The 26,404-nt window shown below is 42.1% G+C and overlaps 3 protein-coding genes across 4 annotated transcripts; 2 read left to right on the top strand and 1 right to left on the bottom strand.

Moving 5' to 3' along the window:
• Positions 1-3,848: 3,848 nt before the first annotated feature.
• Positions 3,849-8,903, top strand: LOC4347334 (uncharacterized). 2 transcript variants are annotated; one of them, XR_001540177.3, is made up of 9 exons: positions 3,849-4,480; positions 5,339-5,545; positions 5,627-5,866; positions 6,396-6,462; positions 6,563-6,706; positions 6,893-6,988; positions 7,493-7,666; positions 7,745-7,881; positions 8,242-8,903. XR_001540177.3 is itself a non-coding variant. In XM_015757140.2 (9 exons), exons 1-9 carry the CDS (start codon positions 3,956-3,958, stop codon positions 8,441-8,443), a joined length of 1,788 nt encoding a protein of 595 aa, XP_015612626.1. In that variant the 5' UTR covers positions 3,849-3,955; the 3' UTR covers positions 8,444-8,903. The 2 variants fall into 2 exon arrangements, 1 of the variants encoding a protein (XP_015612626.1); XM_015757140.2 differs by having other exon boundaries at positions 6,893-6,984.
• A 5,821-nt stretch (positions 8,904-14,724) lies between these two features.
• On the top strand, positions 14,725-17,541 carry LOC4347335 (plant cysteine oxidase 1). Its single transcript, XM_015795778.3, has 5 exons — positions 14,725-14,930; positions 15,018-15,187; positions 15,328-15,475; positions 16,182-16,388; positions 17,241-17,541. The coding sequence occupies exons 1-5, from the start codon at positions 14,810-14,812 to the stop codon at positions 17,345-17,347; spliced, it is 753 nt and encodes a 250-aa protein (XP_015651264.1). The 5' UTR covers positions 14,725-14,809; the 3' UTR covers positions 17,348-17,541.
• Positions 17,542-17,735: 194 nt separating this feature from the next.
• LOC4347336 (peroxidase 17) lies at positions 17,736-20,852 on the bottom strand. The gene is made up of 3 exons (XM_015795777.3): positions 20,452-20,852; positions 20,064-20,255; positions 17,736-18,597 (listed from the first exon to the last, which is right to left on the bottom strand). The coding sequence occupies exons 1-3, from the start codon at positions 20,704-20,706 to the stop codon at positions 17,962-17,964; spliced, it is 1,083 nt and encodes a 360-aa protein (XP_015651263.1). The 5' UTR covers positions 20,707-20,852; the 3' UTR covers positions 17,736-17,961.
• Between the last annotated feature and the right edge of the window lie 5,552 nt (positions 20,853-26,404).

Here is a 26,404-nt window from a genome sequence, read left to right on the forward strand (position 1 = left end):
AAGAATCAACACAATTCTTACTAGCAATGTAATGTGCTATTTGTACTTTTCATTTATCGAAAGAGCATCGATTTAGGCAGGCATCCGTTTATAGGTTAGTGTTGATACATGAGAACACCATATTACCCTATTCAACTACTACCTCTGTTTTTTAATATATGACGCCGTTGACTTTTTCTCACATGTTTGACCATTCGTCTTATTTAAAAATTTTATGCAAATATATAAGATATAAATCACACTTAAAGTACTATGAATGATAAAACAACTCATAACAAAATAAATTATAATTATGTAAATTTTTTGAATAAGACGAATGGTCAAACATGTGAGAAAAAATCAACAGCGTCGTCTATTAAAAATGGAGGGAGTATTATGTTTGTCCCTTCCAACTAACAGATCGGTTTAGTTCACCTTCTTTAGCAAAAACTAGCTCTCCCCAAGGGCCAGGGTACATTGAATAGATTTATTATTTGAGGTGCATAAATATCTACTCTCTTCGTCTCATAAAGGCTCTATTTTTTGGCTTTTAATCTCTTCGTCTTATTTAAATTTTTTTTATGATTAGTATTTTTATTGTTATTAGATGATAGAAGATGAAAAATACTTTATACATGACTATTTGTTAATATTTTTTTATAAATTTTTTAAATAAGATAAATGGTCAAACGTCGAACACAGAAACATAAAAATAAAATCTTTCTGAAACGAAGGGAGTACTATACAAGTGGAGAAGGTGTTTGTTAGACAGATCTAATAGTCGAGACCCGTGCATATAATACTATTAGTAGCATTAGTACTATTAGTAGCATGAACTAAGCTGAGGGTTCTTTCTTTCTTTCTTTTAACTAGGGCACAGTCTCCTTCATGGGTTTGCACATACATGCACGTACAATATATAGCTAGCTCGTCAAGAAATTAGGAAGTGAAAAGCTATCTCATATGTGTCACAGTGTGCATCTATGCAGCTAGCTAGCGCACAGTACCAATCACCGCTCCATTTCACTTTTTTTCATGTGACCTATAGTGAGTACTCCGGTACGGGAGAAATCATGCCGAAAGCATGGTTTATGTCTTGATGTGTGTTCTACTAAATGGTCGCATCCCTTGGGACCAGCTCCAAAAGCCTATAGCAGCTAAGCTAAGCTAATCCTGCCCTAACTAATCACCGCAAAACAGCAGCTTTTTATCAGAACACCAGCAGCACAAACCCGTTCAGATTAAGATTCCCATGATCAGATTACTTAATCGCTAACCACTGCATCACCAATTGTTAATTGCTCTTTACACGTACTACTTCTGCTACACTTGCTCAGTCCAGGCCGGCAACGCGGAGCCAACCTGTTCCAAGCGAGCCGCTGGGGCGAATGCTTGCATGCAGGTTGCACGTACTCCAGCTGTAAAGAATTGGGGCGAGTAGACTTGCGCCGAATGATTGCGCCGACCAGAGAGGCAGAGGCCACTGCACTGAACACTGAATCCTCTACCTCCAGCAGAATGATGGCAAGTGAAAGAATGATACCAAGTGAAAGTGCCATTCTTTAATCGAGCAAAGATGCCCTCTTTCGTTAACTGGTGAGTACTCCAGTGGTTACTGCGGTCTCAGCCCGAGCAGAGTATGAAATTCTTGCAAGAATTAACTCGGGCTCCTTTTGTACTGAAACACAAAATGGAGAACAACATGAACAGTAGACAGCTACTACTACTAGTAGGATTTCTTGGCAGTTGCATTTCAGTTAGGTAGAGGAAAGGAGACTACCAGTTGTGCTAGTTGGAGGTTGCAACGGGCGTCTCATCAGCGGAGCGAGTGCTAATTGACCGCTGCTTCACCGGAAAATGACGAGGCGTGAAAACGGCTGCCCACCTGCCCGCGAGCTAGGGAATAATGACATGGAACAACCAACGTCAAGGCAAAGTGTACGAAGATGGCGCGATCGCCTGAAGCTTTCCCGACCACTTCAACCAGTGTGTCGCGATCGGCGCGTCCGTCTCCGGCCGGCGTAAGCGGAGGTGGGGGCTAGGCTAGGCATGGGCAGCAAGTTGCGGCTAAACTATAGGACAATTGGTGAATCCCTCTCATTGTATTCAAATAAGCATTTTAAAATTTTAATTTTTTATCTAACATAAGTTTTTCTTTTCTGATGGTATCTACGAGCAGGTACAATAGAAGGCTATAAGCCAGCTATAACCACATATCAAGAAGAAAAGTGAAGAGAGAGAAGAAAGCGGGTTACATATTTATAGCTAGCTGCAACACGGACTCTAAAATATTATTTGTGTATGAGAGGTATAACCGGATATTAATGATGTAATATATTTCTATAGTTAACTATTGTATGAATGTGCTATTATATTAGATATATATGATTTGGAGTTAGTAGTTGGCTATACTATTAAACTTGCTCTAATATAAGTTTCTTTATACACTGAAATCAAAGTATTTTTAGCCAATTAAATGCTTAGAATTTAAAATTGAATCACGACAACGATATGGTTAACTCTTTTTGGAAATATAATACCAACACAGTCGCTTACAACATACACACTTTCACCTATATTAAAGTACACACGTATTCTATCCATTCATCTATATGAGCACCTGAATGACTGAATTTTTTTTATTAATCTTTACTAAATAAAAAAACAAATATTCATATTTACAAAGCAGTGAGTAGAGGTCGTCACTCATCAGCCCGGCTGCTCCTGCCATTTGTTTTGATTATCAGTGTCAACTGTCAAGTGTTCCGCAAATGGATATCCCTATCGAATCGAGCTGACGAGACTGAACGGTGTCGTGTTCTCATTGAAAGCGTTCACGGTTGGGTGGTCAAATGTCTGGTTACCTTCATTTTCACTTTAATTAACGTGGACTTGTTCTTCGTTTGAGATCGCTTTCGAGGCTGTGGGGGAGAATGCAGCCTACGTACTCGGACATAAGTTCTCCAATTGATTAATTTGTTTCAGCTTACTAATCCTCCTTTGAATGCCCCAACCACGTCAAAATTTAGCACTTTTTTCTCCTATAATTTATAGATTATTATGGCCAGTCTAAACGGTTAAACATTATAATTATTAAAAAACTTTATACAACTTTTAAACTTTACAATAGTTAATTCATTCATTTCTATCCTCAAATATTATCACAAAATCATACACAAATATAGTATAATCTATCCTCCCTTCATCATATTATAAGGTCACGTTTAGTTGTTAAAAATTTTTACCCTGCATGTCACATCGGATATATAGACACACATTTGAAGTATTAAATATAGTCTAATAATAAAACAAATTATAGATTCCGCTAGAAAATTACGAGACGAACTTATTAAGCCTAATTAATCTATCATTAGCATATGTTTACTGTAGCACCACATTGTCAAATCATGGCGCAATTAATCTTAAAAGATTTGTCTCGCATTTTCCTGGCAAACTGTGTAATTATTTTTTTTTCTACATTTAATACTCCATACATGTGTCCAATCATTCGATGTGATAACACGAAAAATTCTGTTTGGGAATTAAACATGCCTAACATAAAATTTTGTTAAGAAATCAAATCAAACATAGTTACATAGATTTGGTAGTGTCCAAATCAAAATCATACCGGGTAATTTCTCACTGTGGAACCAAAGCAGTGAGTAGAGGCAGACAAGCCATTAAACAAAGTGCAAATGATTGACTAATAAGAGCCCAATTAGGCACCTAAATTACAGCGTCCCTGTAACAAACAGCAGCTTGAGCTCACTGCGCTGCTCACCCCGTACTCGTCGTAATACTTTTTTTAATCTCTTCTCGAACAAACTCCCCCTTTTTATCACACACACACTCTCTCTCCTCTCTTTCTCGCCCGTTTCCCCACCACCACCACCACCACCACCTCCCCTCTCCCATTCGACCAAATCGGCGAGGGGAATAGCCCCCCCGCGCGCCGCGCCTCCTCTCGTCGCCGGCGATGGCCGACGGCGAGGCCTCCTCCGGCGCGTACAGGGAGTTCAAGGCGCTGACGGAGGCGGCGGACCGCAAGTTCGCGCGCGCGCGCGACGTGCCGCTCTACGGCGGCGGGGTGGACCACCACAGCCGGAAGGCGTTCAAGGCGTACACGCGGCTGTGGCGCCTGCAGCAGGAGCGGCGGCGGGAGCTCGTCGCGGGCGGGCTGCGGCGGTGGGAGATCGGGGAGGTGGCCTCCCGGATCGGGCAGCTCTACTACGCGCGCTACCTCCGCACCGCCGAGCCGCGCTCGCTCGTCGGCGCCTACGTGTTCTACGAGGCCATCTACAGCCGCGGGTACTTCGCCGCCGCGGCGCAGGTGGTGGTGGGCGGCGGCTACAGGCACCAGGGCCTCCTGATCCGGTACAAGGAGCTGCGGTTCATCGCGCGCTTCCTCGTCGTGGCCATGCTGATGCGGCGGGCCGAGGCGGTGGACCACCTCGCTTCCCGCCTCCGTTCGCTCGTCGAGGAGACCAAGTCGGCATACCCCGTAAGAAGCTTAGCTCCTCTCGTGCTTTGAATAGGGGAACCCCGAGTTAAGTTTGTGCGCTTGCTGTTTTGTATTTTAGGAAACCTAAGGAGTAAGGAGACCTTTTTAACTTCTAGATTAGAGTAGTGAAGAAGAGTGGGAACTTGTTGATTTGAAGGTTGTTTTGCCGCTTGGTTTTGAAATTTTGATAGAAGTGATATGTACAGTGCTCTTTTTTTTTTCTGTATAAAGAATTCTGATTGGGAATTTTGACCTGGACTGCTGCTTAATCAAGGGTTTCTATTTATTTCCCAATTCGATTATATGTAATTTAAAATGGCAAATTCGTTCTGGTAGTATGTAACTTAAAATTTAAAATCTTACTTTATTTGTGGTGAACTGAAGTAATACGACTGTTCAATGCTCGTCTTACCATTCGGATTTGGGATATTGCATTGCATGAGTCGTACATTTCATTAGGATAACGGATTTCGAATCATGTATGGTTTACAGTTTTAGCTGCTAAAGTAGAATCATTCTCTTTAGTTGGTTTGATAATTTTAAAGTTACTACGTACTAAAGTGTATGAACTAGAGCAATTTCACAAGCTCTATTACCTTTCAATAGCATATATATCACATTGTTTTGTCAGTGCTTAATTGAGAAATGATATGTTGTTTGAGGGTTGAATAATGAATGTTATGCTAAAACGATAGCTTAGCATTTAGGAGCCTATGACATGAGTGCCTTGTTACATATTTCCCATTTTCTTGCAATGTTATATATTTCAATAGAGAATCACATATTTATATCCTTTCTAATTAAAACACCTTGCCATTTAATTCTTCCATAACAACTTTGTGACCTCATACTTCTTAGAAAACCAACTTCAAGGAATGGAAACAAGTGCTTCAAGAGCTTGGGAGATTCTTGAAAGCTGATGGAGCATACAAGGGATCTAGATCACTGAGATATGACAACTTGTTTGACTCTTTTCCGTCGAACCTTGCACCTATTGCACGATTCCATTCAAAAAGAGTACTGAAACTGAAAGAAGCTGTATTGACAAGCTATCACAGAAACGAGGTCACATATATTATCCATCAATAATTGACCCACTTATCTTACTGTGAAAACAAGCTTGACATTTTGTAATATGTAATGCAGGTGAAGTTCACAGAACTAACTCTGGACACTTTCAGAATGCTACAGTGTCTGGAGTGGGAACCCACTGGGTCTTATCAGATTGCTGCCAAAGAGCTTACAGAAAATGGCACTATAAGTGATCAGAGTGGACCCTCTGGCCTGATTGATATCCACCTATCATCAGAAATATCTGATGGAAATCTTCCTGCAAATCCTCAAAAGGCAATCATATATCATCCTACAGTATCTCATCTTCTAGCGGTAGGTTGTTTATGCATGTTGTTCTCTTTGAAGCTCAGTTTTACATAAGATGGAAATCAAATCTTGATAGAATCACGGATCTTCTTTTAGGAGATTACTCTTGAAATGATATATTATGCTCACCATCCAGTGAACTGGATGCGTATTTTCCCCTTTAACAATGTCATTAGCTTTATATCAATACAATTGTCTGGTTGACGTTTGTGTTGGGTTAGCAAGTCTGTGCAAGTCCTCATCATGCCTGGATGTTGTCATAGTTAGATCGGCTGCTGCTGCACATTATAATTTATTTGGTGGTGGAACCACCCACTTATTTGGCAGTATACTGTACCATTTCTCATGACACAAATGGAAAAATGTGAGAATATTTCAGCTTTGCCAAGTTGCAGTGCTGATTGACAATGGGGTTAATTGTTGCAATCCATTGGAATGTACTTTTATTCATTCACGAGTTTGATGGTCCATATGATTTGTTCTTTTGCTATTTGAACCTTTTTTGTAGTGTTACATCAGAAATTCGTAATTTCAGGTTCTAGCCACAGTCTGTGAGGAGCTTTCTCAAGATAGCATCTTACTTGTCTATCTATCAGCATCAGGTTCCCTTCTTGATCTGACTCTGTAAAACATCTAGTAACATTCTTGTTTTGAGTAGTTATTAGGTTCTTACCCTTCTAACTTTAGTGATCAAAATTTCAGGTTTTTCCGAGCAGAACATTACTTCTCAAAAGTATGCCTCAAGCTCATCATATGCAAGGGCAACTTCCGTGTATCCCATCGATAAGCCAAATTCCAATGGCAATTCAGATAATCATCTATGGCTTGGTCCCCGTGGAAGTGGAGGTAAAGCATCTGTCTTCTTGTAGGGTTGATTTCTGGAATTATATCTCAGTGTAATGATATAGTTCAATTAAGCCCACTTTTTATGGTATACTAGGTTAGTGTCCGACTAGACTGATGGTCTAGTTTCTTGTTGAAAGGTTGATACAGTATGCATTTTCTATTCTGACATGACTGTATCTTTACCAGGTCCAAACAATCTTTATCCAGAAGATCTGATTCCCTTTACAAGATATCCACTATTCCTTGTTATCGATAGTGAAAATAGTCATGCATTCAAGGCAGGTTTGTCAGAACTTAATCTTAGCTTGGTAGATGAAAATCATTATCATGAGTATTTTGTTATTTTTCAGAGCCAAACTTACTACCCTGGATTGCCCATGCCTTTTGTTCTGTAGTTCCTATATGGCTTTATTTACATTCATTGTGGATGAAGGGTCTTGTATTCTCATTTGTTTTGAAGTTCCTACTATTTAACCTACTGTAATATAAAGCAAGCTGCAGTAGTTTTTTTCAACAGAGCATATGATTTTTCTTTCCATTTTCATAGATCACTGTATTGCTAAAATCTAGGCACTGGCTATCCATAGTAGCTTGTGAATCCATCATTTGATTCTGTATTTTTCCAAGTACATTTTAAAAACTTTAAACAAAATATTCTTTCAGAAAAAAAAGATAATTAACTTAATACTACGAAGGGTTTTCTCTTTTCATTATGTTTCTAACAATTTTTTTCCCTGTTCTTAAAAAAATGGGAGAACGAATTTCTTATATGAGCCATAATTGCAGGCTATACATAATGCAGAGAAGGGAGAGCCAGCTGCCTTGCTACTTTCACCTAGGATAGCATCAGCAATGCCTGGTGTGGAATCCACGAGTAATGGAAGCCAATTTACGTACTTCCTCACAGCTCCAATGCAAGCCTTCTGCCAATTAGCTGGGATAACTTCTGACATAGACAGCGTATGCACTTTCCTTGAAGAGTCGAGTATTTGTGGAATATTGATTTCTATATTTTGAGCTCTTCTGCTTGGTTTTCAGGATACATATGCTAACGCGGAAATCATACTTTTCTCCGCTTTGGAACAATATGAAGGAATCCTCTGCACATCTGTTGGATTGAACAACGTCTGGGGACAAATTTTACCAGATCCTTTTCTCAGGCGCCTGATCGTCAGGTACCTTTTTCCATATATCTCCACATTCAATGTTTTGACTATCTGCCATTTGGTTGGAAGGTTAGCATTGCATCATCGCTTGAAGATAGTATCTTGACCTCTTCCAAAACATGAAAGTGGTTATTTAACATGACTAGTTAATAGTACACAACTTGAGCTCCTGTCCATTGCGATATTTCCTGCAAACCGCCGGTGGGCTTGTGAACAAGTCTATGGAGGTGTAAAAGGGAACAGTGGAAGGATGGTTTTACAGCACCATACCTGTACATAATCAGAACTCTCCATGTTGCATTCCAAGACATTATTTTGTTCCATATTTATTGCATTGTGCCAAATCATATTCCTTCTTTTAATTTGCAGGTTTATTTTCTGCCGAGCAGTTATATTCTATTTTCACCCTGAGGAGAATGGTGAACATATACCAATCTGCCTACCCAGTCTTCCAGAATCAGTCGCGCCAAATGCTGAAGCCATCATGGCCCCCATCCTTGAGTTTGCAGAAAACCTTGTTGTGAGCGACCGGTTTCATTTCCGACATTCTGTCCACAACAATAAGAAATGATGATCAGGAGCAACAACTCAATCCTTCTGTAGATACCTCCATGGTATATAATCAAGTTATTTGTTGATTTGTTCGTATTTATACAGCAAACGGAGCATGATTCAGTATGAACAGGCTGCTGCAGCAGCTGCAGCTTGGAGAGGGTGAATGATTTATCATTTTTCGCTGCTTCATCTCCATTGAGCATCTGTACAAGTTTGGTTAGGTGGTCCTTACTTTTGATCTAGGCAGTGTAGGGCTTCTCTTTCCTTTTCTTTCGGTTTGTGGTGGAGAGGACAGTTTGTAAGCTGGAAGAGGCATTTTTTAGTACCCCGGAAGGCAAATTGTTTTTTAGGGTTAGCCCAATATTTTGAGAGTTAGTTTACTACCATCGGATGCATTGCGTTGCACATTTGTCTAGTGCACCCAACGTTTGTAATTGTTGTTTGTCCTGAATGAAGGGTTCTGGATTATTGTCTGATGTTCTTTCTCTACACTGGTGGTGATTATAGTTCGTAAAGTACTGAAATCCATCGCTGACGTTTCGGGATCATCTACTTTCATCTGACAACTTTGCTTTGAGATAGTCTTGCAATAAGGATCCAAGGTGTTAGCTCTGGGAAGGAACTATGAAGTACCTCTGGAAATACCAGTGGGAAGCATGTCTGTGCCTCACGGTCAGTCACAGCTGGAAATGGAATGGCAGCTCGTTTCTCCTTTTTGTCACGCGAGCGATGAGACGGGCTTGGTGTATGTTGTACTGGGCCTTTTTCTTAGTGAGACGCGAGAAGATGGGCTCATGGGCCCTTGGCTTCTCGTTTCACCCTAACTAGGCCGTGGGGTTAGGGGCGGTAACATTTTTTACAAGCAGCTTATCACAATCACCAAATCTCAGACCACTGCCATTAGAAGCCACCGTTGTAATGCTAGGACATCATTTAGTCCATCCACTTTAACTATATAAATATTATGTGATTTAAAATTTATACCATGATATAAATATTTCTAGGACACTAATTTCAATGCATGAAAATCTATATGTTTTTAGCCAATGAGATGCTCGGCAATGGCGGAGCCGGGCCTAGGGCAGTTAAGGTATGAGCCCTAGGCTCGGGCCAAAATCCCCTTTGAATTCTATATAAAAATTTTGAACATATATTGTGTCTAATTGAAATACACTGATTCAGCCCTACTTTTGTAATTTTCCTGGCGCCGCCCCTGATGCTCAGGAATTTAAGTAACTCAAAATTCAAAATATTCATAGAAATGAGGGTGAGCATGTGTATGTGAGTGTTCGTGTTTGTACCATGCTCTCAATTTTTTTTTTCAAATTTTGATCATTGAAATGACTAAAAGTTTTTTTTTTCATTTATCAAAATTTTTCCAAAGAATATGCTCATGGAGTATTTTGGAACGGATGAAATATCATGTACACAGAATGTGAATGCCATTTTAAACTCTTCTCGGAGAGGTTTTCAACTCTACTGGTGTTGTATTCCATACATGTTCACACATCACAGAGAGAAGACCAGATGGATCCCTCGGGAGGTCAGAGTTGATTTTTTTTTCTGCAACCCTGGTGCTTCCAGAAGGGGTATTATAGAGTTTGACATTGCAATATCCAATCAGATAAACTTGTAAACGCCATCCCATCAGCTCTCGCATGTTACCATAGCTTTCCGTTGTCTAGTTGACATTGCAATATCCAATTATCCATACATGATACATCAGATAAAACCAACGCAGCAGATCATGTAAATGTCGTCAGCTCTCGCATGTTTACGTTGCTTCTGATGTTGATTTGACGCTGCAATATCCAAACTATCAAAATCTACGTAGGATATCCTGCAAATGCCGTCAGCTCTCGCACGTTTACGTTGCTTCTGATGTTGATTCGAGAGATTTTCAATTCCACCGCCCACCCAGGGTTTGAAATTTTGGTTCAGAAATTTCACCCCCCACCAGCATGCTCAAATCTCGCCCAAAATTTTCTCTTTTTTTTATATTTTTTAAATTTGGTCAAATTTTAATCAAATTTAAGTCAAATTTTCAAATAATTTCGGCTCAAAATTTCTGAAATTTCGATGACCCCCGGTATAAAAACCAATTTTGAAATTGAAAACCCTGTGCCCACCGGTGCTTGAAAACTCATGATATTTCCGTGCTCCCACCATGTAACCGTGCCCATCGGTTGATCACCAGATGTACGCCACCTTCTTCCTTATTGACGTCAGGGGCGGCGTCCTCCGGCGGCAGGACAACTGGCCGAGGAACGAATCTAGAAATAAATTGTAGGGGAATCTGAACAAACTAGATAAACTTACATATTAGTAGTGGAGGCTTAAGCCCCCACCCCCATAATAGATCCACCACTGGCCAAGGCTGACGATAGAGCGAACGAACATAGCGACAGGGAGTGGAGCTAAGCATGCCCCAAGTCTCCTAACCTCCATTGCGACGAGGGACCTATGGTTGTAGAAGTTTCTGGAACCTTTGGAATCGAAGAGGCCGGTGATGAGAACTGGATCGTGTCTGCACCTCTGCGGGGTTGGAAAACACCCAAGGGGTTTGGAGTTTTCTTATCCGTACCCCTTGGGAAAAGTTGTAACGCGTAAATAACTTGAAAAAGAGGGTTCGTTTTGAAAAGTTTCCGCACCTCCCAGCCTCACCGGTCCCACCGTCGTCATTGCCGCCGTCGGCTACGGCCGCTGGTGATGCAGATCGTGAGTTCGCTTGCAGTTCATGCTTGTTTCAGTCGATGAACTGATGGAGTGATGGTTCATTTGAGTATGTAACTGTCGCTTGTTTCAGTGTTTTGAGATAAGAATGCATGTTTGATGAGTGCTTTAGAGATGATCCACAATTTTCTACGATTCCAGAAGAATTACAGCTTTTGGGGTTTACTGGAAGTGTAGCGTGGCTCAGCCTTCTATCTCTCGTTTGTTTTGAGTAGCCTATGTTTAGCAGTAGCCTCTTGGTTTTTCCTCCCCCACCTCCCGGCATAGGCCTGTTTGGCCGATTGCGTTGTGTAATTAAAACTATTTTTCTTCTAATATATTGACGCGTAATCCCTTTGTGCGTTCGGAAAAAAAAAGTACTCGTTGCTCTATTTGCTGTTGCTATGTTTCATATATAATTTTGTCTTAAATACGACTCTCTAAATTCATTCAGATAAGTAGTTCACCAATCATAGATTGATTTTACGGTCGCACTTGTCTCAAGACTGAGAGACAGAGCGTGTCTGCGCCTCTGTGGGGAAGAAGAGAGGTCAGAGGAGGACTACATGTGATCCAATGGTTGGAAAATAACCAATGGGGTTCGGAGTTTTATTTTCCGAACCCCCTTAGGAGTTGTAATGGGCAAATAGACTTGGAAAAGAGGGTTCGTTTGCAAAACTTTTGAACCTCCTGCATCCCCAATTCCCACCGTCGCCGGCAGATCGTGACGTGGTCTGATCTTTAGACTTTGGTGCTGCAATGCTTGTTGCTATCTTCCGCTGATGACGAACTGACGGAGTGATGGTTCATCCGGTAAATATCTGACTCTCGCTTGTTTCAGTTTACCGTGATAAGAAACTATTATATCGTACGCTTTGATGAAAGATTGTGGATGAGACACAGTTTTCAACGATTTCAGAGGAATTTTAGCTTAGGGCACCCACAATGGTTATCTATAGGCTCTCTACAAGAGATCCATATCAGCATATTTTTCTACTTGAAAGAGATTAAATGAAGAGAGAGAGAGCACAACTATCTACTAACCTAGAGATAGTCTATAGAGAAAAATGAGGGAATGGATTAGAGAGCTATAGATACCCATGTAGACATACTATTGAGGTGGTTTACTATTAATCTAGTCTATTGCTGAGATGTACATATTTTATAGAGAGCACCTTATTTTACCATTGCGGGTGCTCTTAGTTCTGAACTTCTGATATACATGTCGCACTAATTGCCGCTATCAAATTCAGAGTTTTGTCCAAACACGTCTGTCCAATTTCAGATTAGTTAGGGCATGTTTAGATCCATTTGGAATGGCAAATAGCAAAAATTTTGGTGGCAAAAGTTTTGGCATTGCAAAAGTATTAGTTGGTGTTTAGATGCATGTTAAAGTTTTGCCATTCTAGCACTAAAGTGAGAGAGAGAGAAAGAGAGAAGGAGTGGTCCCAAAGCACTTTTTGGCACAATTTACTACTATGGACTAGCAAATGCCAAATGCCAAATTACCAACTTTTGCTACTAGTGTTTAGATCCAAAATGGCAAAAAGTGTTACAAAATGGCAAAATGCCATTTTGGAGGATCTAAACAAGGTCTTAGTTCAAGCATGAGCAGGATTTGCTAGAAGCGGTTCCCAATCGGAACAGTGATCACGGGAAACGGAGCAGTCTATTAGCGCGTGATTAATTAAATAATTGCTGATTTTTTTAAAAAATGGATTAATTTGTTTTTTTAAGCAACTTTCGTATAGAAACTTTTGCAAGAAAAGCTGCGGTTTAGCAGTTTGAAAAACACGCGTGCGAAAAACGAGGGAGAGGGGTTGGGAACATGGGGATTGCAAACACACCACTTTACTCCAGCAGCTCGCCGCCGTCCGCCGGAGCCGGAAACCGTTGCCAGCGTCACCAACTCGCCGTTGCCTCGCCAACCAATGCCACGTTTTGCAAAAATACACGCAATTGTGTTAAGTTAAGCCACGATCTGCGACCGTGCACCCGTAATCGGATGGTTATAAAGTAGCCAAAAGCTACTCCGAACCCCCGCGCGGGACGAGGCAAGAGGCTCGCTTGGCTGGAACGCGAGACGGCGCGGCAGGGAGAGCGTTTTGCCGCTTCCGCGTGAATCGGAAACGGTCGGCGACGACGGAGCCGAGCCGCAGAGTGGTTGCGCACGACACGGCGCCGGTGTTCTCGTCTTCCGCTTCGGTTTCTTGGTTCTCTGTCTTTGTCCTCTTGGAGTTGCGTTGCATGGCGTAATATCATGGGTCAATCTGTTGTCCGATGGATGAACTTTGTGCTCCGATCGATCGCCGCCATGCCAACTGCAAACAGGGCAGCGACCTTGCTCCAGCTCCAGAGCGTATAAACCGCTCTGCACGACTGCACCCAATGGCTTGCTGCTAAAACTGAATTTTTTACTCAAAATCTTTTTTGAATATACTACTAGTATTAAACTGCTGCCCAAGAACGACCCGGTCTGTGAGTAGTATTATCCCAGCCTGGGCCGCATGCTTAACGGATAAGCATGCACAGTGCAGCGTTCCCATGGTTTTGTAATCTTGCATGCCGATCGATATAAAATAACCGACCCGCAGTAGCAAGTTCCAACCAGGCAACCAAGCATCCAAGCTCGTCTGCCCCTCTTCAGATCAATCAATCCCCTGCAAGAATTTAGCGTACATTATTTTTACGCCGTTTTCAAACTCTTTTCGCAGAACCGAACAGCGACGCCCACATGGAAAAACCGAAAAATAAAATGGCCCGTGTGGCCGTGTCCGGATTCCATGCGACCAAAAGTTCCTATTTACCCAGCTGCATTCGCCGATTGTTTAGTATCGCGAACAGTAGTTTCGTGATGACCGTATCAACGGAAAACTATTTTTAACTCTAGCTAATCTCTAATTATTTGCATGTCATGAAAATAATTAAAAAAATTAAAAAGATAGATTAATATGTGATAAATTATTTCACAAATATGCAAGGTCAAATTTAACTTCTACAAGTTATAGCGAAAAAAATAAATTTGACTGTGAATATACGTTAACTGGTCATAGTTTAATTTGTTTTTTTCGTTGTAACATGTAGAAATTAAATTTTAACTTATTTTTATAGAGTGATTTATTATATATTAATTATCTTATTATATTTTTTAATTTTTTTCATAGTCATTTAAATGACATACATATAAACAGAAAATATCTTCTCGAGGATTTAGGATCCACTCTCGCATCGATCAAGCCACACAATATGTACACGAGCAGAGGAGATCGCACAGCTCGCCTACCGGTGCGTGCGTGCAGAGCGAGCCAGCCAGCCCCCTGTAAAGTCGAATCGCCCACGGTTTGTACCGCCGGTAAACGCCCTCGCGACCCTTCGATCCCCTTGAAATTCTTGAATTCTTCCTGCCTCATAACGCACGAACGCACGTCACGAAGCTAGGTAGAAAGCTTCGTAGTCACTACACGAAACACACTTGCATTTGCACAGTTATCTCTCAATCGCCACGCGCGCTCACCGTCAGCTTTCTGCGGTCGCACGTATGTACTACGCGCTGGATATATACGTGTGTACAAGTGCAGGTTGCTCGGTTGTTTTGTGTAGTGTAGATGTGTGAAAGTTAAAACCAGCCGGGTCACTTCGCTTCCTGTGGCAGCACAGCTAGCGCGTGGCCATGGACGACCACCAGAGCAAGGTGCAGCGGCTGTACGACGCGTGCGACGCCGTCTTCTCGTCGGGGAGTAAAGCAGGGTTGCCGACGCTCAAGCAGATCAGGTGGCTGCAAGACCTGCTCGGTACGTTATACTCCTATCTTTCATTGCATCTTGGTTCATACGTGTGCAAATTAATTAATGTGTTGGTTCATTTTGCTGATTTTGCAGATGGCATGGAGGCGGCGGACGTCGGGATCGAAGGCGGCGGCAGCGGCGGCGAGAGGTCGTCGTCCTCGGAGGACGACGACGAGAGGAGCCCGCCGGGGCGGCGGTTTCTCTCGGCGCGGGCGTTCACCCGGATCACCTACGTGCACATCCACGAGTGCGACGATTTCTCGGTACGCATGCACGCGCGCGCAATCGCGCAGACGATGCACTTCTTCTTAGTATTTTTTTGCACTTTCGCAAAAGGGTGAGATGGTACCAATTTGACGCTCGATCTGGTGGCGGTGTTGCGCGGCTGCGTACGTACGTGCAGATCGGCGTGTTCTGCTTCCCGGCCGGCGCGACGCTGCCGCTGCACGACCACCCGCAAATGGTGGTGCTGAGCAAGCTTCTCTACGGCTCGATGCGGGTCAAGTCGTACGACTGGGCGAACGCGCCCCCGTGCTCGGGCCCAAGGAAGAGTAAGCATTTGTCTCAGCTGCATGCGAATGCATGCGCCTGTTTGCCGTCGATTCGCTCGCTGATGATCAATCGACAAAAAAACTCGATCGTTTTCTGATGTCAAGTTGTCAACTGCATCTAACATTTGTTCCTTGTCTCACCTACATATACTAGTTTGAGGTTACCTGGCTATGATCAAGGACAGAAAAAGGTCTCTGATAATTTACAAGCAGGATGAGATTAATACCTCCCTACAAAATCCTTGTAAAAGACGGTTTCAGATAGCCAAATCCCACCGATGTCTCACCAAACCAGCATTTTTTTTCAGCAATATAAACAGGAGAACCTATCTCTCCCTGTCCACTGCTCTACTCTTGATACAGTTTTTAATGGTTTGGAATTTGCAAAAGATAGCTCTCGCCTGAAACTGGAATAACTTTTTGGATACTTGCAGCCTCTGTCGATTAATTTTTGAATTACTACTAGCTTACTTCGGTTGGAAGCCCAAGCCACGTGCTGTTGGAAAAACAACAGTGTACATAGAATGAAACAACTGCACTACTAGTAGTATCAGAAATTGCCGTTTTTATACTAAGAAAAAAAAAAGAAAAGTAAGTGACGCCATCCCACTGCTTTCCAATATGGCAAGATATCCAAAAGTCCACCAATCCTCTCAAGAAGAGACAGTAACGAAATTCTCACAGGAATATAGTATTTTTCATGCAGGTGGTTTAGCCCGAGTGGTCGCCGTCGACGAGATGCGGGAGGCGCCGTGCAAGGCGTCGGTCCTGTTCCCGCGGAGCGGCGGCAACATCCACTCCCTCACCGCCGTCACGCCGTGCGCGCTCCTCGACGTGCTAGCGCCGCCCTACGCCGAGGACCTCGGCCGGCCGTCCACCTACTTCTCCGACATTCCCATCCCCTCTCTCCCTGGTACGCACACAACATGCATGCATAGGAATCGCTAACCTTCATTCGATATAAAATACCTTCAAATATTACATATTTTGGATCATTGGGTGTGCTTCACGTTTCATGCTCCTGTCTTTTTTTTTAAGCCCCGATGATCTCCTCATCTTTTCCAACACTGGCAACATTCCAAACTTTGATAGAGAACTTACGGATTAGAGTCCTAGGTTAGAGAAGTTCGTTAGTTTTAGAGGATAACCTAGGAGGCAACAGTTCGGGTGGGCAGCAAGGCGACCGCGGTATTGCCAAAACTACAGGGTCGGAAGTGGATAGTGGGCCGGTGGGCTGGTGGGGAAATGTAGAACAAAGTTAGGAGGTGGTGGCGGATCCAGTTATGGGGAGCCACGGGAAGATGGCGGCACAGGGGTAGCCGGCTTGAGGACAAGGTGAGGAGAGGAAGCGGGGAAGAGGCTAGCTTAGGGATCTTACCGATGTTGTTGACCACTTCTAGTCAGTTGACAAGCTTGGGTGGCAGCGGCGATGGTGGTGGTAGTGGCGATGAGGGGAAGTCGGAAGAAAGAGAGAGTAAGGGAGGGGTTTGAAGGTTTGGTTGTCTTGTACTCCCTCTGTCCCATAGAAAACCTAATAGGCTAGTACATATATCTAGATTCATTGTATTAGAATATGTCAAATCTAGTTTTAGATTTTTTTTTTGACGAAGGGAGTAGTACACAACATAAAGTAATCGGGCGGTCTAAAATATTAAAGGATTTTTTGTCAAATGATGATAGAAGGTCCCTAATTTGCATAGCAGCACAGGTGACCGTGGAATGATGATCTGTTGAGATTTCTGACAGTGTGATGGCTTTCTCTCAGGTTTTGCAGTACTGGAAGAGGCAGACTTGCCTGACGGTTTCCGTGTTGCAGGGGCCCCATATGTAGGCCCCGAGCTCACAATAGACATGGACAGCATGTATAATTAGATAGCTGATCTCTGCTTTTCCAGAGTATCAGATCAGATAGCTCTCACTGCTTTTCTTAAAGTAGCATTTGCATGGACAATACATTGCACCTCGCCATCTTGTATATACGATTATGCATGTGTGTTGTCGGTTTGTCTTTCTACCATGCTTATTTACCAGTTGGTGTTGGAATGCTTTTTTGACAGTTTTGCTCTTGTGCTCCTCTACGCAATGTCAATGGCTACCACTAGTTTTCTAAGCTGCCCACTGTTTGGAATAGACCTCTCCATTTATGAACTACTACTACGTACTCCTAGTTAACTTTGCATTACCGAGAATTAACCAGACCCGGTCTTTGGTGCCAGTATGCCACCTTTGGCTTAGCCTTATCACTCATACTAGAAAGGAGAGACCAAACCACATCAGGCAATGATCATTAGCTCGATTTCTCAGTTATTTATCACCATTCAATAATCGGCAATAAGCGGGTAACCCTGAAATCACAAGCTTACAGGTAGGTGCAAACCTGCCATCGGACCAAAAACTCATATATGAATAGCCACAACACTCTCATATCTGAGCAGCTCCTCTCGAACACCAACAGCTGGGGAGTCAGGGGACTAGCAGCTCGTTCGTCAGAAGTCCACCAGGACCACCGCCTTGGACGTCGCCGCCACCTCCGCCTCCACAGGCGGCGGCGCCGGGGCATTGGCGACACGGCAGTTGCGTCGTATCTCTCCCTTCCTGGGGTTCTGCAGCTCCCCCATCTTGATCATCCCTTCGACGAAGGCCCTGAAGAAGGCGCCCTGGTCCTCGCCGAATTTCCTCACGGCGAGCCGGGTCCCGGCGTTGTCGGAGAAGAGCGTCTGGTCGGAGTTGAGGAAGCCGCGGAGGCGGACGAGGTCCTTGAAGTACTGGTTGTCGAAGACGAGCGGGGTGGCGTCCATGCCTCCGGTGACGTTCTCGTCGCCGCCGCGGGGGCAGAGCGAGTCGAGCCCCGCGCGGTAGGCGGGGTCCATGTTGGGGTCGGGCCTGCCGGAGCCGGACTGGTTGTAGAGGCGGAAGACGATGGAGAAGCAGCGGGCCTCGCCGATGGAGTGCGAGCCGGAGAGCGCGACGAGGTCGGTGACGGTGAGGTTGTAGCCGGCGAAGAGCTTGATGAGGGTGGTGGCGTTGGCGCGTGGGCTCGGCATGATGTTGTCCGAGTCCTCCTGGCTCGCCGTCAGGCTGTCCTCGCGCCCAAGCCTCACGTCCCAGAAGGGCCCACCTGTCTGTGATACAGACACAAGAAAGGAGGAGAGAGAGTCAAATCAAGTCAATAATTTCACTGACCAGCCAAACGAACCTGGAAATTAACAACCCAAATCTTCCAATGTTACAGCATTGTGCAGACATGGATATTGATTGCAACGTATGATCATTTATTTGTATCTACATTTGTACATTTGCATGCAAAACAGCAAATTCAACCCAAGATCGTAATGACAATAAGAGCATTATGTGTTTTGCTTACATCCAAATTAGTACGGCCCACTCATGACAGAACAGTTCAGTTACTAGTACAGTTAAGAGCCGCTGTTTACGTTATCAAATGTCAGAAAATGAAAATGCAACGGAAGGATAAATCATACTCGGCTCCATGTCAACCGCGTGAAAAGTGTAAAACTCAAAAAGAACATGGCTAGCTAGCAATCTAGCATAGTGACAAATCGGCAGCGTGACCCACTGCGAAAGCAATGCTGCTTTGTCTCCGTCCTAGGTCCTCCTCCTCCCCTCGGCGATGAGCCATCAACAAGGACAAGTTTTGACAGCACCCCGACACAGTACACGATCGCCTGCACGGAAAAGTCTAAAAAGGACTATACAACTGCAGCTCCGGCCGTTCGGCTTCACGTACGTAGCCATGGCCCCTAGCTCCCCCACCGTCCGGCCTTTCCCGGCTCGCTGCACGGCGGCTACGTCAAACGCGCTTGTCTTGTGCACGCCGAGGGGACGGTTCATGCAACCTTGCCCCCGCTTGATGTTCAGTGTGGTGGTTACAGGGAGCACGGGTACATGCACTGTACCGTCCCTATCAGGGGCATAGGACTATAGTGCACATGAAAGGATAAGGGAGAGGAAAACGAAAGATGGTTTTGACAATTCGGGTCACTGATTCTTTCGGAGATTTTCGTCAGTCCCTATGATTTTCAAACACACGCACACACGCCTTTGTTTTGGATGATTCCGAATGGAATTCATGCGGAGTAATCCAAATTTCAAGTTCATATGAAACGGCATGTGACACACACGTGACTACGGCCACCGTACGCACGATGACGAGAGCGCCAACCGCCGGATTTTACTCCCAGGCGAGGCGATTCTCAATCGCTCGTTGGTTCGTCAACGAGGTCAGGGCTGTGTTGTGCCACCTGGGTTGGGGGTGACCAACCATGCAGCGAAGAGATGAACTAACTTTTTGTTCGTTACGCATAGGCGTTGCATCGCACAGCGGGCAGCCAGCCATGACAAAAAACGATCGAGATATTTGGCACTTTTCTTCCTTGTCTTTTGCCTGGGGGAGGCTGGGTGCCTCCTGAGAGGAGGGAAATGCCGGGTTGGGGAGAGGCAGAGGCGGAGCAGCGGATTTTGCACGGAAACGCGAGGAAAATGGAAGAGAAACGTAGTACTACTAGTACTACTACTAGAGTGGGCGTGGACGCGGCGGGGCGGGGCGGGAGGGGGTGTGTGTACGTACCAGGGCGACGGCGTCGCGGGCGGCCATGACGATGATGTCGGCGCAGGAGACGACGCCAGGGCAGCGCTCCTCCAGCGCCTCCTTGATCTCGTCGACGACGTCGAAGGAGCGGAGCGAGTTGATGTTGGAGAGCGCCTCCTTCTCCCCCGCCATCGTCGGCGTTGCGTCCATCAGCACCGACCCGTCGCACCCCTGCTCGAACACGACGAACCAAATCACGGCAGATCGCCCGATCAGATGGAGAGAAAAACCAAACAAAAACAAAACACACACACACACACACACAGAAACCCACGAAGAGTGACCGCGAGAGGGCAGATCGGTTCGCGGCACGGCGGAGGAGGAGAAACGGAAGAATTCGAATCGCATCACCGATACGAGGACGTACGTTGACGAAGCAGTCGTGGAACTGGAGGCGCATGACGGACGCGACGCTGCGGGCCTCGTGCGCGCGTGCCCGGGCCATGGTGTCGCGGACGACGGCCTCGGCGTCGGGGCACGTCTCGGCGTAGTACCCGACCCTGAGGTCCCTCACGGCCGCCTCCGCGCCACCACCGCAGGAGAGGACGAGCGCGACGACGACGACCGCGAGGACCGTGGCCGCAGCGAAGCCGCCGCCGCGTCGGAGGAGGAGGAGCGCCATGGCGAGGAGGAGGAGGAAGCACCGAAACAGACACGCACACGCGCAGGTGGGGGATTGTTGCTGCTGCCTGCCTGCCCTGCCTCCGCTTCCGCCTGCGGGTCTGTCTGTCTCTGCTCGATCTCCTCTGCTGTGCTCTGCTCTGTACTACTAGCGCCCGGGCGGGGTGGTGGGTAGTTATAGAAAAGGGGAGGTACGTGTCGGGTCGGGACGGGGAGAGGAGTCGAGACTCGAGACGGGAGGGTGGGAGACACACGGGCCGCGCGGTGCAGGGGAACCCAGCCGGCCAGTGGTGCACTGCACGGACGGACGGGAGGACGCGAGGTGGTTTGGCTGTTGTACAGGGTAGAGTACGGCCGGGCGCGGCGCAGGCTGGCATGCGGGTGCGGCGTTGGTGAATGGTGCTGACCGTAGCGTACTAGCGCGTGCGTCAAAAATATCAGCACGGGTGCATCCGGTGATAGGGAGTAGGGAAGGAGGGGGGCATTGACTTGGGGCGCGTTCTAAGCAGCTACTTCACGTTTCACAATGTAAATCATTCTAGCATTTTTCATATTTATATTGATGTTATGTCTAGATTCATTAACATTAATATGAATGTGGAAAATGATAAAATGACTTACATTATAAAACGGAAGGAGTACTAGCCTTGGCTATCTCTTTGTTTTTAGGGAGAGCGTTTTCAAACCGTTAAATGGTGCGTTTTTTATGAAAACTTTATATTACTTTTTTTGAAAAAGTATGGTGCCGTTAATTTTTCGTACAATGTTTGATCATTCGTCTTATTAAAAAATTTTAGTATAAATATGTAAAAATGTGAGTTAAATTATATTTTATTTAATGATAAAACATGTCACAACAAAATATATGATATATATGTTTTGATTGGACAAATGATCAAACGCTACACGAAAAGTTAACGGCGTTAGACATTTTAAAATAGAATGAGTATATATAGAAGATATTTAAAAAAATCAAATAAATCTAATTTTAGGGTTTTATTAATTAATAATCCCTCCATCTATTTTTCACAGTCATATTTCTAAATCTAAAAAAATTATTTTTGATAGACATATTTCAATCCAACAACCTATCATCTTAATGATTTTCTCGAATTTAATGCGTTAATCTCCATTCTTCCACACAAAACTGCCTACATGGGCATCGAGAAATGTAAATATTAATGAATCGCTTGTTACGAGGAATGACTAGTAACATGTTTAAATGGATGATAAGTAGACTTATTTATCCTTGGTCTGTGTGTCAAGATGAAATATAACTATCAAAAGTAGATGGAATGAGTATTTAATTAGTTATATGTTAATCATGTTTATTTATTTTACGTGTAGTTAATAAGCTAAAAACATAATCAAAAGGACCTTTTAGCTATGGGACACTGATTGTGTAGTGTGTGATGACCGCGAGTTGAGTGTGATTGACGATGGTGTGTGTGGTGTGGATTTTGATTTTTGTTCATGTTGACCCAGGAACCGGGATGGAATCATGGGAACATGGGGAGCAAATGGAGAGCAGCGGTGTAAAAAACGATGGTGACTTGGGGTCTTTTTCCGGTTGGAAAAAGAAGGCGTAGTATTTTAGTGCCATTCTTTATTAGGAAAAATAAAGGCACAAATATTTAATGATATATAAGAATAAAAGATAGAAGTAGCTAAAAGTAGATAAACATAATAAATAAGAATAAATACATAATCAATGGTGAGACTCTTCCACACTAGGTCAAAGATAAAGATAGTTGCATAGGCTTTGGCACAGCTATACAACAGAGTAAGATTTACCTTATCGTAAGAGGCCGAGTCAAGTCTTCTCGTGTATATATCGTGCATAATGACTAATAAATTTTATCAAAGTTTTTATAAAAAATTGTACATATACTTCTAATAGTATTGTTTGTAATGTCTCATATTCACATTTATAATATACACGTAGCATAAAAAAATTCTGTCAGATTTATAACCTTTAAAACTGTCAAATTTTTATTCTTTTGCGGCTAAAACATAACAAATATGAGGTTAAAACTTTACACATAAGTGTAATACTATTGAAAGTACATGTAAATTTTTTTCAATGATTTTTGGTAAACTTTGTTAGCTAGTGCGCACGATGTGTAAAAAAGCCTGTGTACACATAATATGTTCTCGGGTTACCACACCCTAGCAGTAAGAGCGGTTATCAAGCAGTAACCTTGGTATTACGGTAAACCGTGAAAAGCACACAAAATTTATGAAAAAAAATCTAATTATTTTAATAATTCGTTTGAGTTTGATGGGGTTACCATGTGTTTTCTATTACTACTAGATGGGTACCCCGCGTGTTGTTGTGGGAGAATTGTGTGATAATATAGTATATATGAGTTCTAAAATTTTCTTTCTTACCTACTATACTATTTTTTTGTGTGCATGTTTATATATTTTTGTAACTTTATCAATTATCCAAAGGTTATAAATGATTAGGTTGTATGGTGTGCCTTTAGGAGGAAGATGTGCAATTTACACTCTTGCTAAATCATCAAAAGACTAAAAACAATTAAGGTGATATGAAGAGATATATTTTACACTCTTGATGAATCATCCAAATGCTAAAACCAATTACACAATTTCTTTAGTAACCCATAGAATTGTCTGCCATGCATGGGAGGGTAGATAAACATACTAATAAAAAAAACCTTGTTGTCACCTCTATCTCTCCAAGTGGTGTAGTAGCACTAGGCCTACTATAGTGTACAACAACAGTAGAAAATACCCCACGTCTTAGCTGTGGGATTTGTTAAATTTAGCATTGTGTAAAGATTGAAATTTAAAATTATCGGATGAAAATGTTGCTTCAAGGTTTTTTTTTTCAAAGCATCATTTCATTGAAGAAAAATATAGGAAATGAATATGTACTAATATAAAATCAAAATATTACGTGCTTGTTTAACCTAGATACTGCAATTTGATTGTACTGCATCGATCTCCCATTTAGTTCGTATTCCTCATCACGAGTTGTTACTACATATATAAGTATTAAAAGGTAGGGAGGAGAGAGTCAACAAATGTTGATAAGTAACTCCTTGATCTAACTATTGGTAATTTTATACTAACATGATCAAACACTTGGGATTACTTATATTGTGTATCTAGTTAAAAGTGGAGAGGAGGGGATAGAGATGACTAATATAAACCGATAAGTAACCCATTCTAATGGTTGATAATTTTATATTAACATAACCAAATGGATTAGGATAAGAGAGAACTAATGAATGCGAATAAGTAACTCTTGGATCCAACAGTCAATAATTTCATATTAACATAATTAAATGGATTAGGACTACTAATTATGTGTATCTAGTTAAAGGTGGAGAGAGAAGGGCTAGAGATGACCAATGAATAAGATAAGTAACTCCTTATCTAACTGTTCATAATTTTATACTAGCATAGTCAAATGGATTAGGACTACTCATTATGTGTATCTAGTTAAAGGTGGAGAGGAGGGACATAGATGACTAATGAAAGCAGATAAGTAACTCTTTATCCAATGATAGATAATTTTATACTAGCATAATCAAATAGGTTAGGATTTGATCGAACGTTTGACAATTTTATACTAACATAATTAAATGGATTAGGATTACTCATTATGTGTATCTAGTTAAAGGGGAATAGGAGGGGTAGAGATGACTAATGAATGCGGATAAATAACCACTTAATCTAACGGTTGATAATGTTATACTAACACAATCAAATGTCTTAGCATAAGAGAGGATTAATAAATAAGAACAAGAAACTCATTGATCCAATGGTTGGTAATTTTATACTAACTTGAACAAATGAGTTAAGATAACTCATGATGTGTATCTAATTAAATGTGAAGAGAAGTGGTAGAGATGACTAGTAATGAACATGGATAAGCAACTTCTTATCCAATAGTCATGATACGTAAATTCGTATAATAGATTGAATAAATCTTGTCAACCTGATTTTATACATGCTATTATTATTGATAGTATAAATACTATAATTTTAATCATACAATAAATATGTTGGCTATGTTCCAGAGTTATAGCCAAATAAGGATTCTATGATCTATTAGTTACGACTTACTAAATATCCATTTTAAATTTTAAAATAAATTAATAAAACAATAACTGAGAGTCCAACTTAGGTGCAACTTTTTTTTAAACCGGCAACAAACGTGCCAATTTCATTGGAAAAAGTAGGAGTAAAAAGTTACTTGTACAATTAAGAAAAAACTGTACAAGAAGTAAATACAATACTTGCTGCTTTAAGTTTTCTTTTTTAACGTTTGACCATTCGTCTTATTTACAAGACTATGAAATTATTATTTATTTTTTATTGTAACTTACTTTATTATCAAAAGTACTTTCGGTATGACTTATTTTTTTTATATTTGCACTAATCTTTTAAATAAGACGAAAGTATAATATCAAAATGACATCTAATTTGGGACGGATGTAGTAAAATACTATGGCAGCATAAGTAAGAGGTGCTTTGCGCCTGTTGCAACACAAGTTCTGGCCTCTTCGATCTTTGCTCTGAAAGATGATGCGATATAAAGCTTTTTGTGCTGGAAAACTCTAGGTGCAGCTTGATTTATTGATTCTAATTTTTTGAAAAAAAAATCAACGGAAGGATCCACGATATTGATCATGTTTTATTCAGTTCAGAGACAAAGTAAAAGTTAAAGAGTTCATGTTATTTTCGACTGTATATTTTTAACAATAATTTTCAATAGATCTAGAATCATATATCCACCTAACTAATAGTCAACTGCTAGATATATTTTAACATGGGAATTTTCTTATAAAAAGGTTTCCAATTTATATAGGTTTAACAACAGCATGGGAAAAAACTCAATTAACATATATTCAAGTCTTAGTATTTTTCAACAAGACAATTAGGCTGTGTTCGCTATAACAAGTTCCCATCCGGAACAGTGATCACGGAAAACGGAGCAATCCATTAGCGCGTGATTAATTAAGTATTTGCTATTTTTTTCAAAAATGGATTAATTTGATTTTTAAGCAACTTTCGTATAAAAACTTTTTTGCAAAAAAACACACCGTTTAACACTTTGAAAAACGTGCGCGTAGAAAACGAGAGAGAGGGGTTGGGAAAAGGCGCATCCGAACACAGCCTTAGTATGGTTTTGAAACGGATCAGAATACTTACAAGGTATGATAATGGGACTAATGAATTCATCAACTATCCTTTTCTTTTGTAAGAAAACTCCTAAACAATCAAGTCGGCTACTTACTCCATTTTAGATTATAAGTCGTTTTGACTTTAGTTAAAAATCAAACTACTTTAAGTATAATCAAATTTATAGACAAATATAATAATGTTTATAACACCAAATTAGTTTCATTAAATCGCTAATTGAATATATTTTATAATATATTTTTCTTGGGTTAAAAATGCTACTAGTTTTTTCAACAAATTTGGTTGAATTTCAAACAATTTAACTTTGACCAAAGTCAAAAAAACTTATAATTTAAAATGGGGAGTATTAAATTAATAAAAAGTTAGCTACACGTACGTGTATATCAAACACAAATTTCATTTCAAACTTTTTTATGGTCGTTGTTCACAAATGTAGTACTAGATCATTTCATATCACAATATAAATTAATAATTAATCACAATGGAGTCGGCGTTTTAGTCATGCTTTCCTAATGTTTTTG

This window comes from Oryza sativa, chromosome 9 (genome assembly GCF_034140825.1).
Source record: "Oryza sativa Japonica Group chromosome 9, ASM3414082v1".
Taxonomy (NCBI): domain Eukaryota; kingdom Viridiplantae; phylum Streptophyta; class Magnoliopsida; order Poales; family Poaceae; genus Oryza; species Oryza sativa.

Bases quoted from the DNA above. Each gene is read 5' to 3' on its own strand.
- LOC4347334 (XM_015757140.2), top strand. From the start codon at position 3,956: ATGGCCGACGGCGAGGCCTCCTCCGGCGCGTACAGGGAGTTCAAGGCG. The intron at 5,867-6,395 runs GTAGGTTGTTTA...TCGTAATTTCAG, and splicing joins CAGTATCTCATCTTCTAGCG to GTTCTAGCCACAGTCTGTGA. The intron at 6,707-6,892 runs GTAAAGCATCTG...TATCTTTACCAG, and splicing joins TGGTCCCCGTGGAAGTGGAG to GTCCAAACAATCTTTATCCA.
- LOC4347335 (XM_015795778.3), top strand. From the start codon at position 14,810: ATGGACGACCACCAGAGCAAGGTGCAGCGGCTGTACGACGCGTGCGAC. The intron at 14,931-15,017 runs GTACGTTATACT...CTGATTTTGCAG, and splicing joins GTGGCTGCAAGACCTGCTCG to ATGGCATGGAGGCGGCGGAC. The intron at 15,188-15,327 runs GTACGCATGCAC...ACGTACGTGCAG, and splicing joins ACGAGTGCGACGATTTCTCG to ATCGGCGTGTTCTGCTTCCC.
- LOC4347336 (XM_015795777.3), bottom strand. From the start codon at position 20,706: ATGGCGCTCCTCCTCCTCCGACGCGGCGGCGGCTTCGCTGCGGCCACG. The intron at 20,256-20,451 runs GTACGTCCTCGT...GTGTTCGAGCAG, and splicing joins TCCACGACTGCTTCGTCAAC to GGGTGCGACGGGTCGGTGCT. The intron at 18,598-20,063 runs GTACGTACACAC...TCTGTATCACAG, and splicing joins CCCGCGACGCCGTCGCCCTG to ACAGGTGGGCCCTTCTGGGA.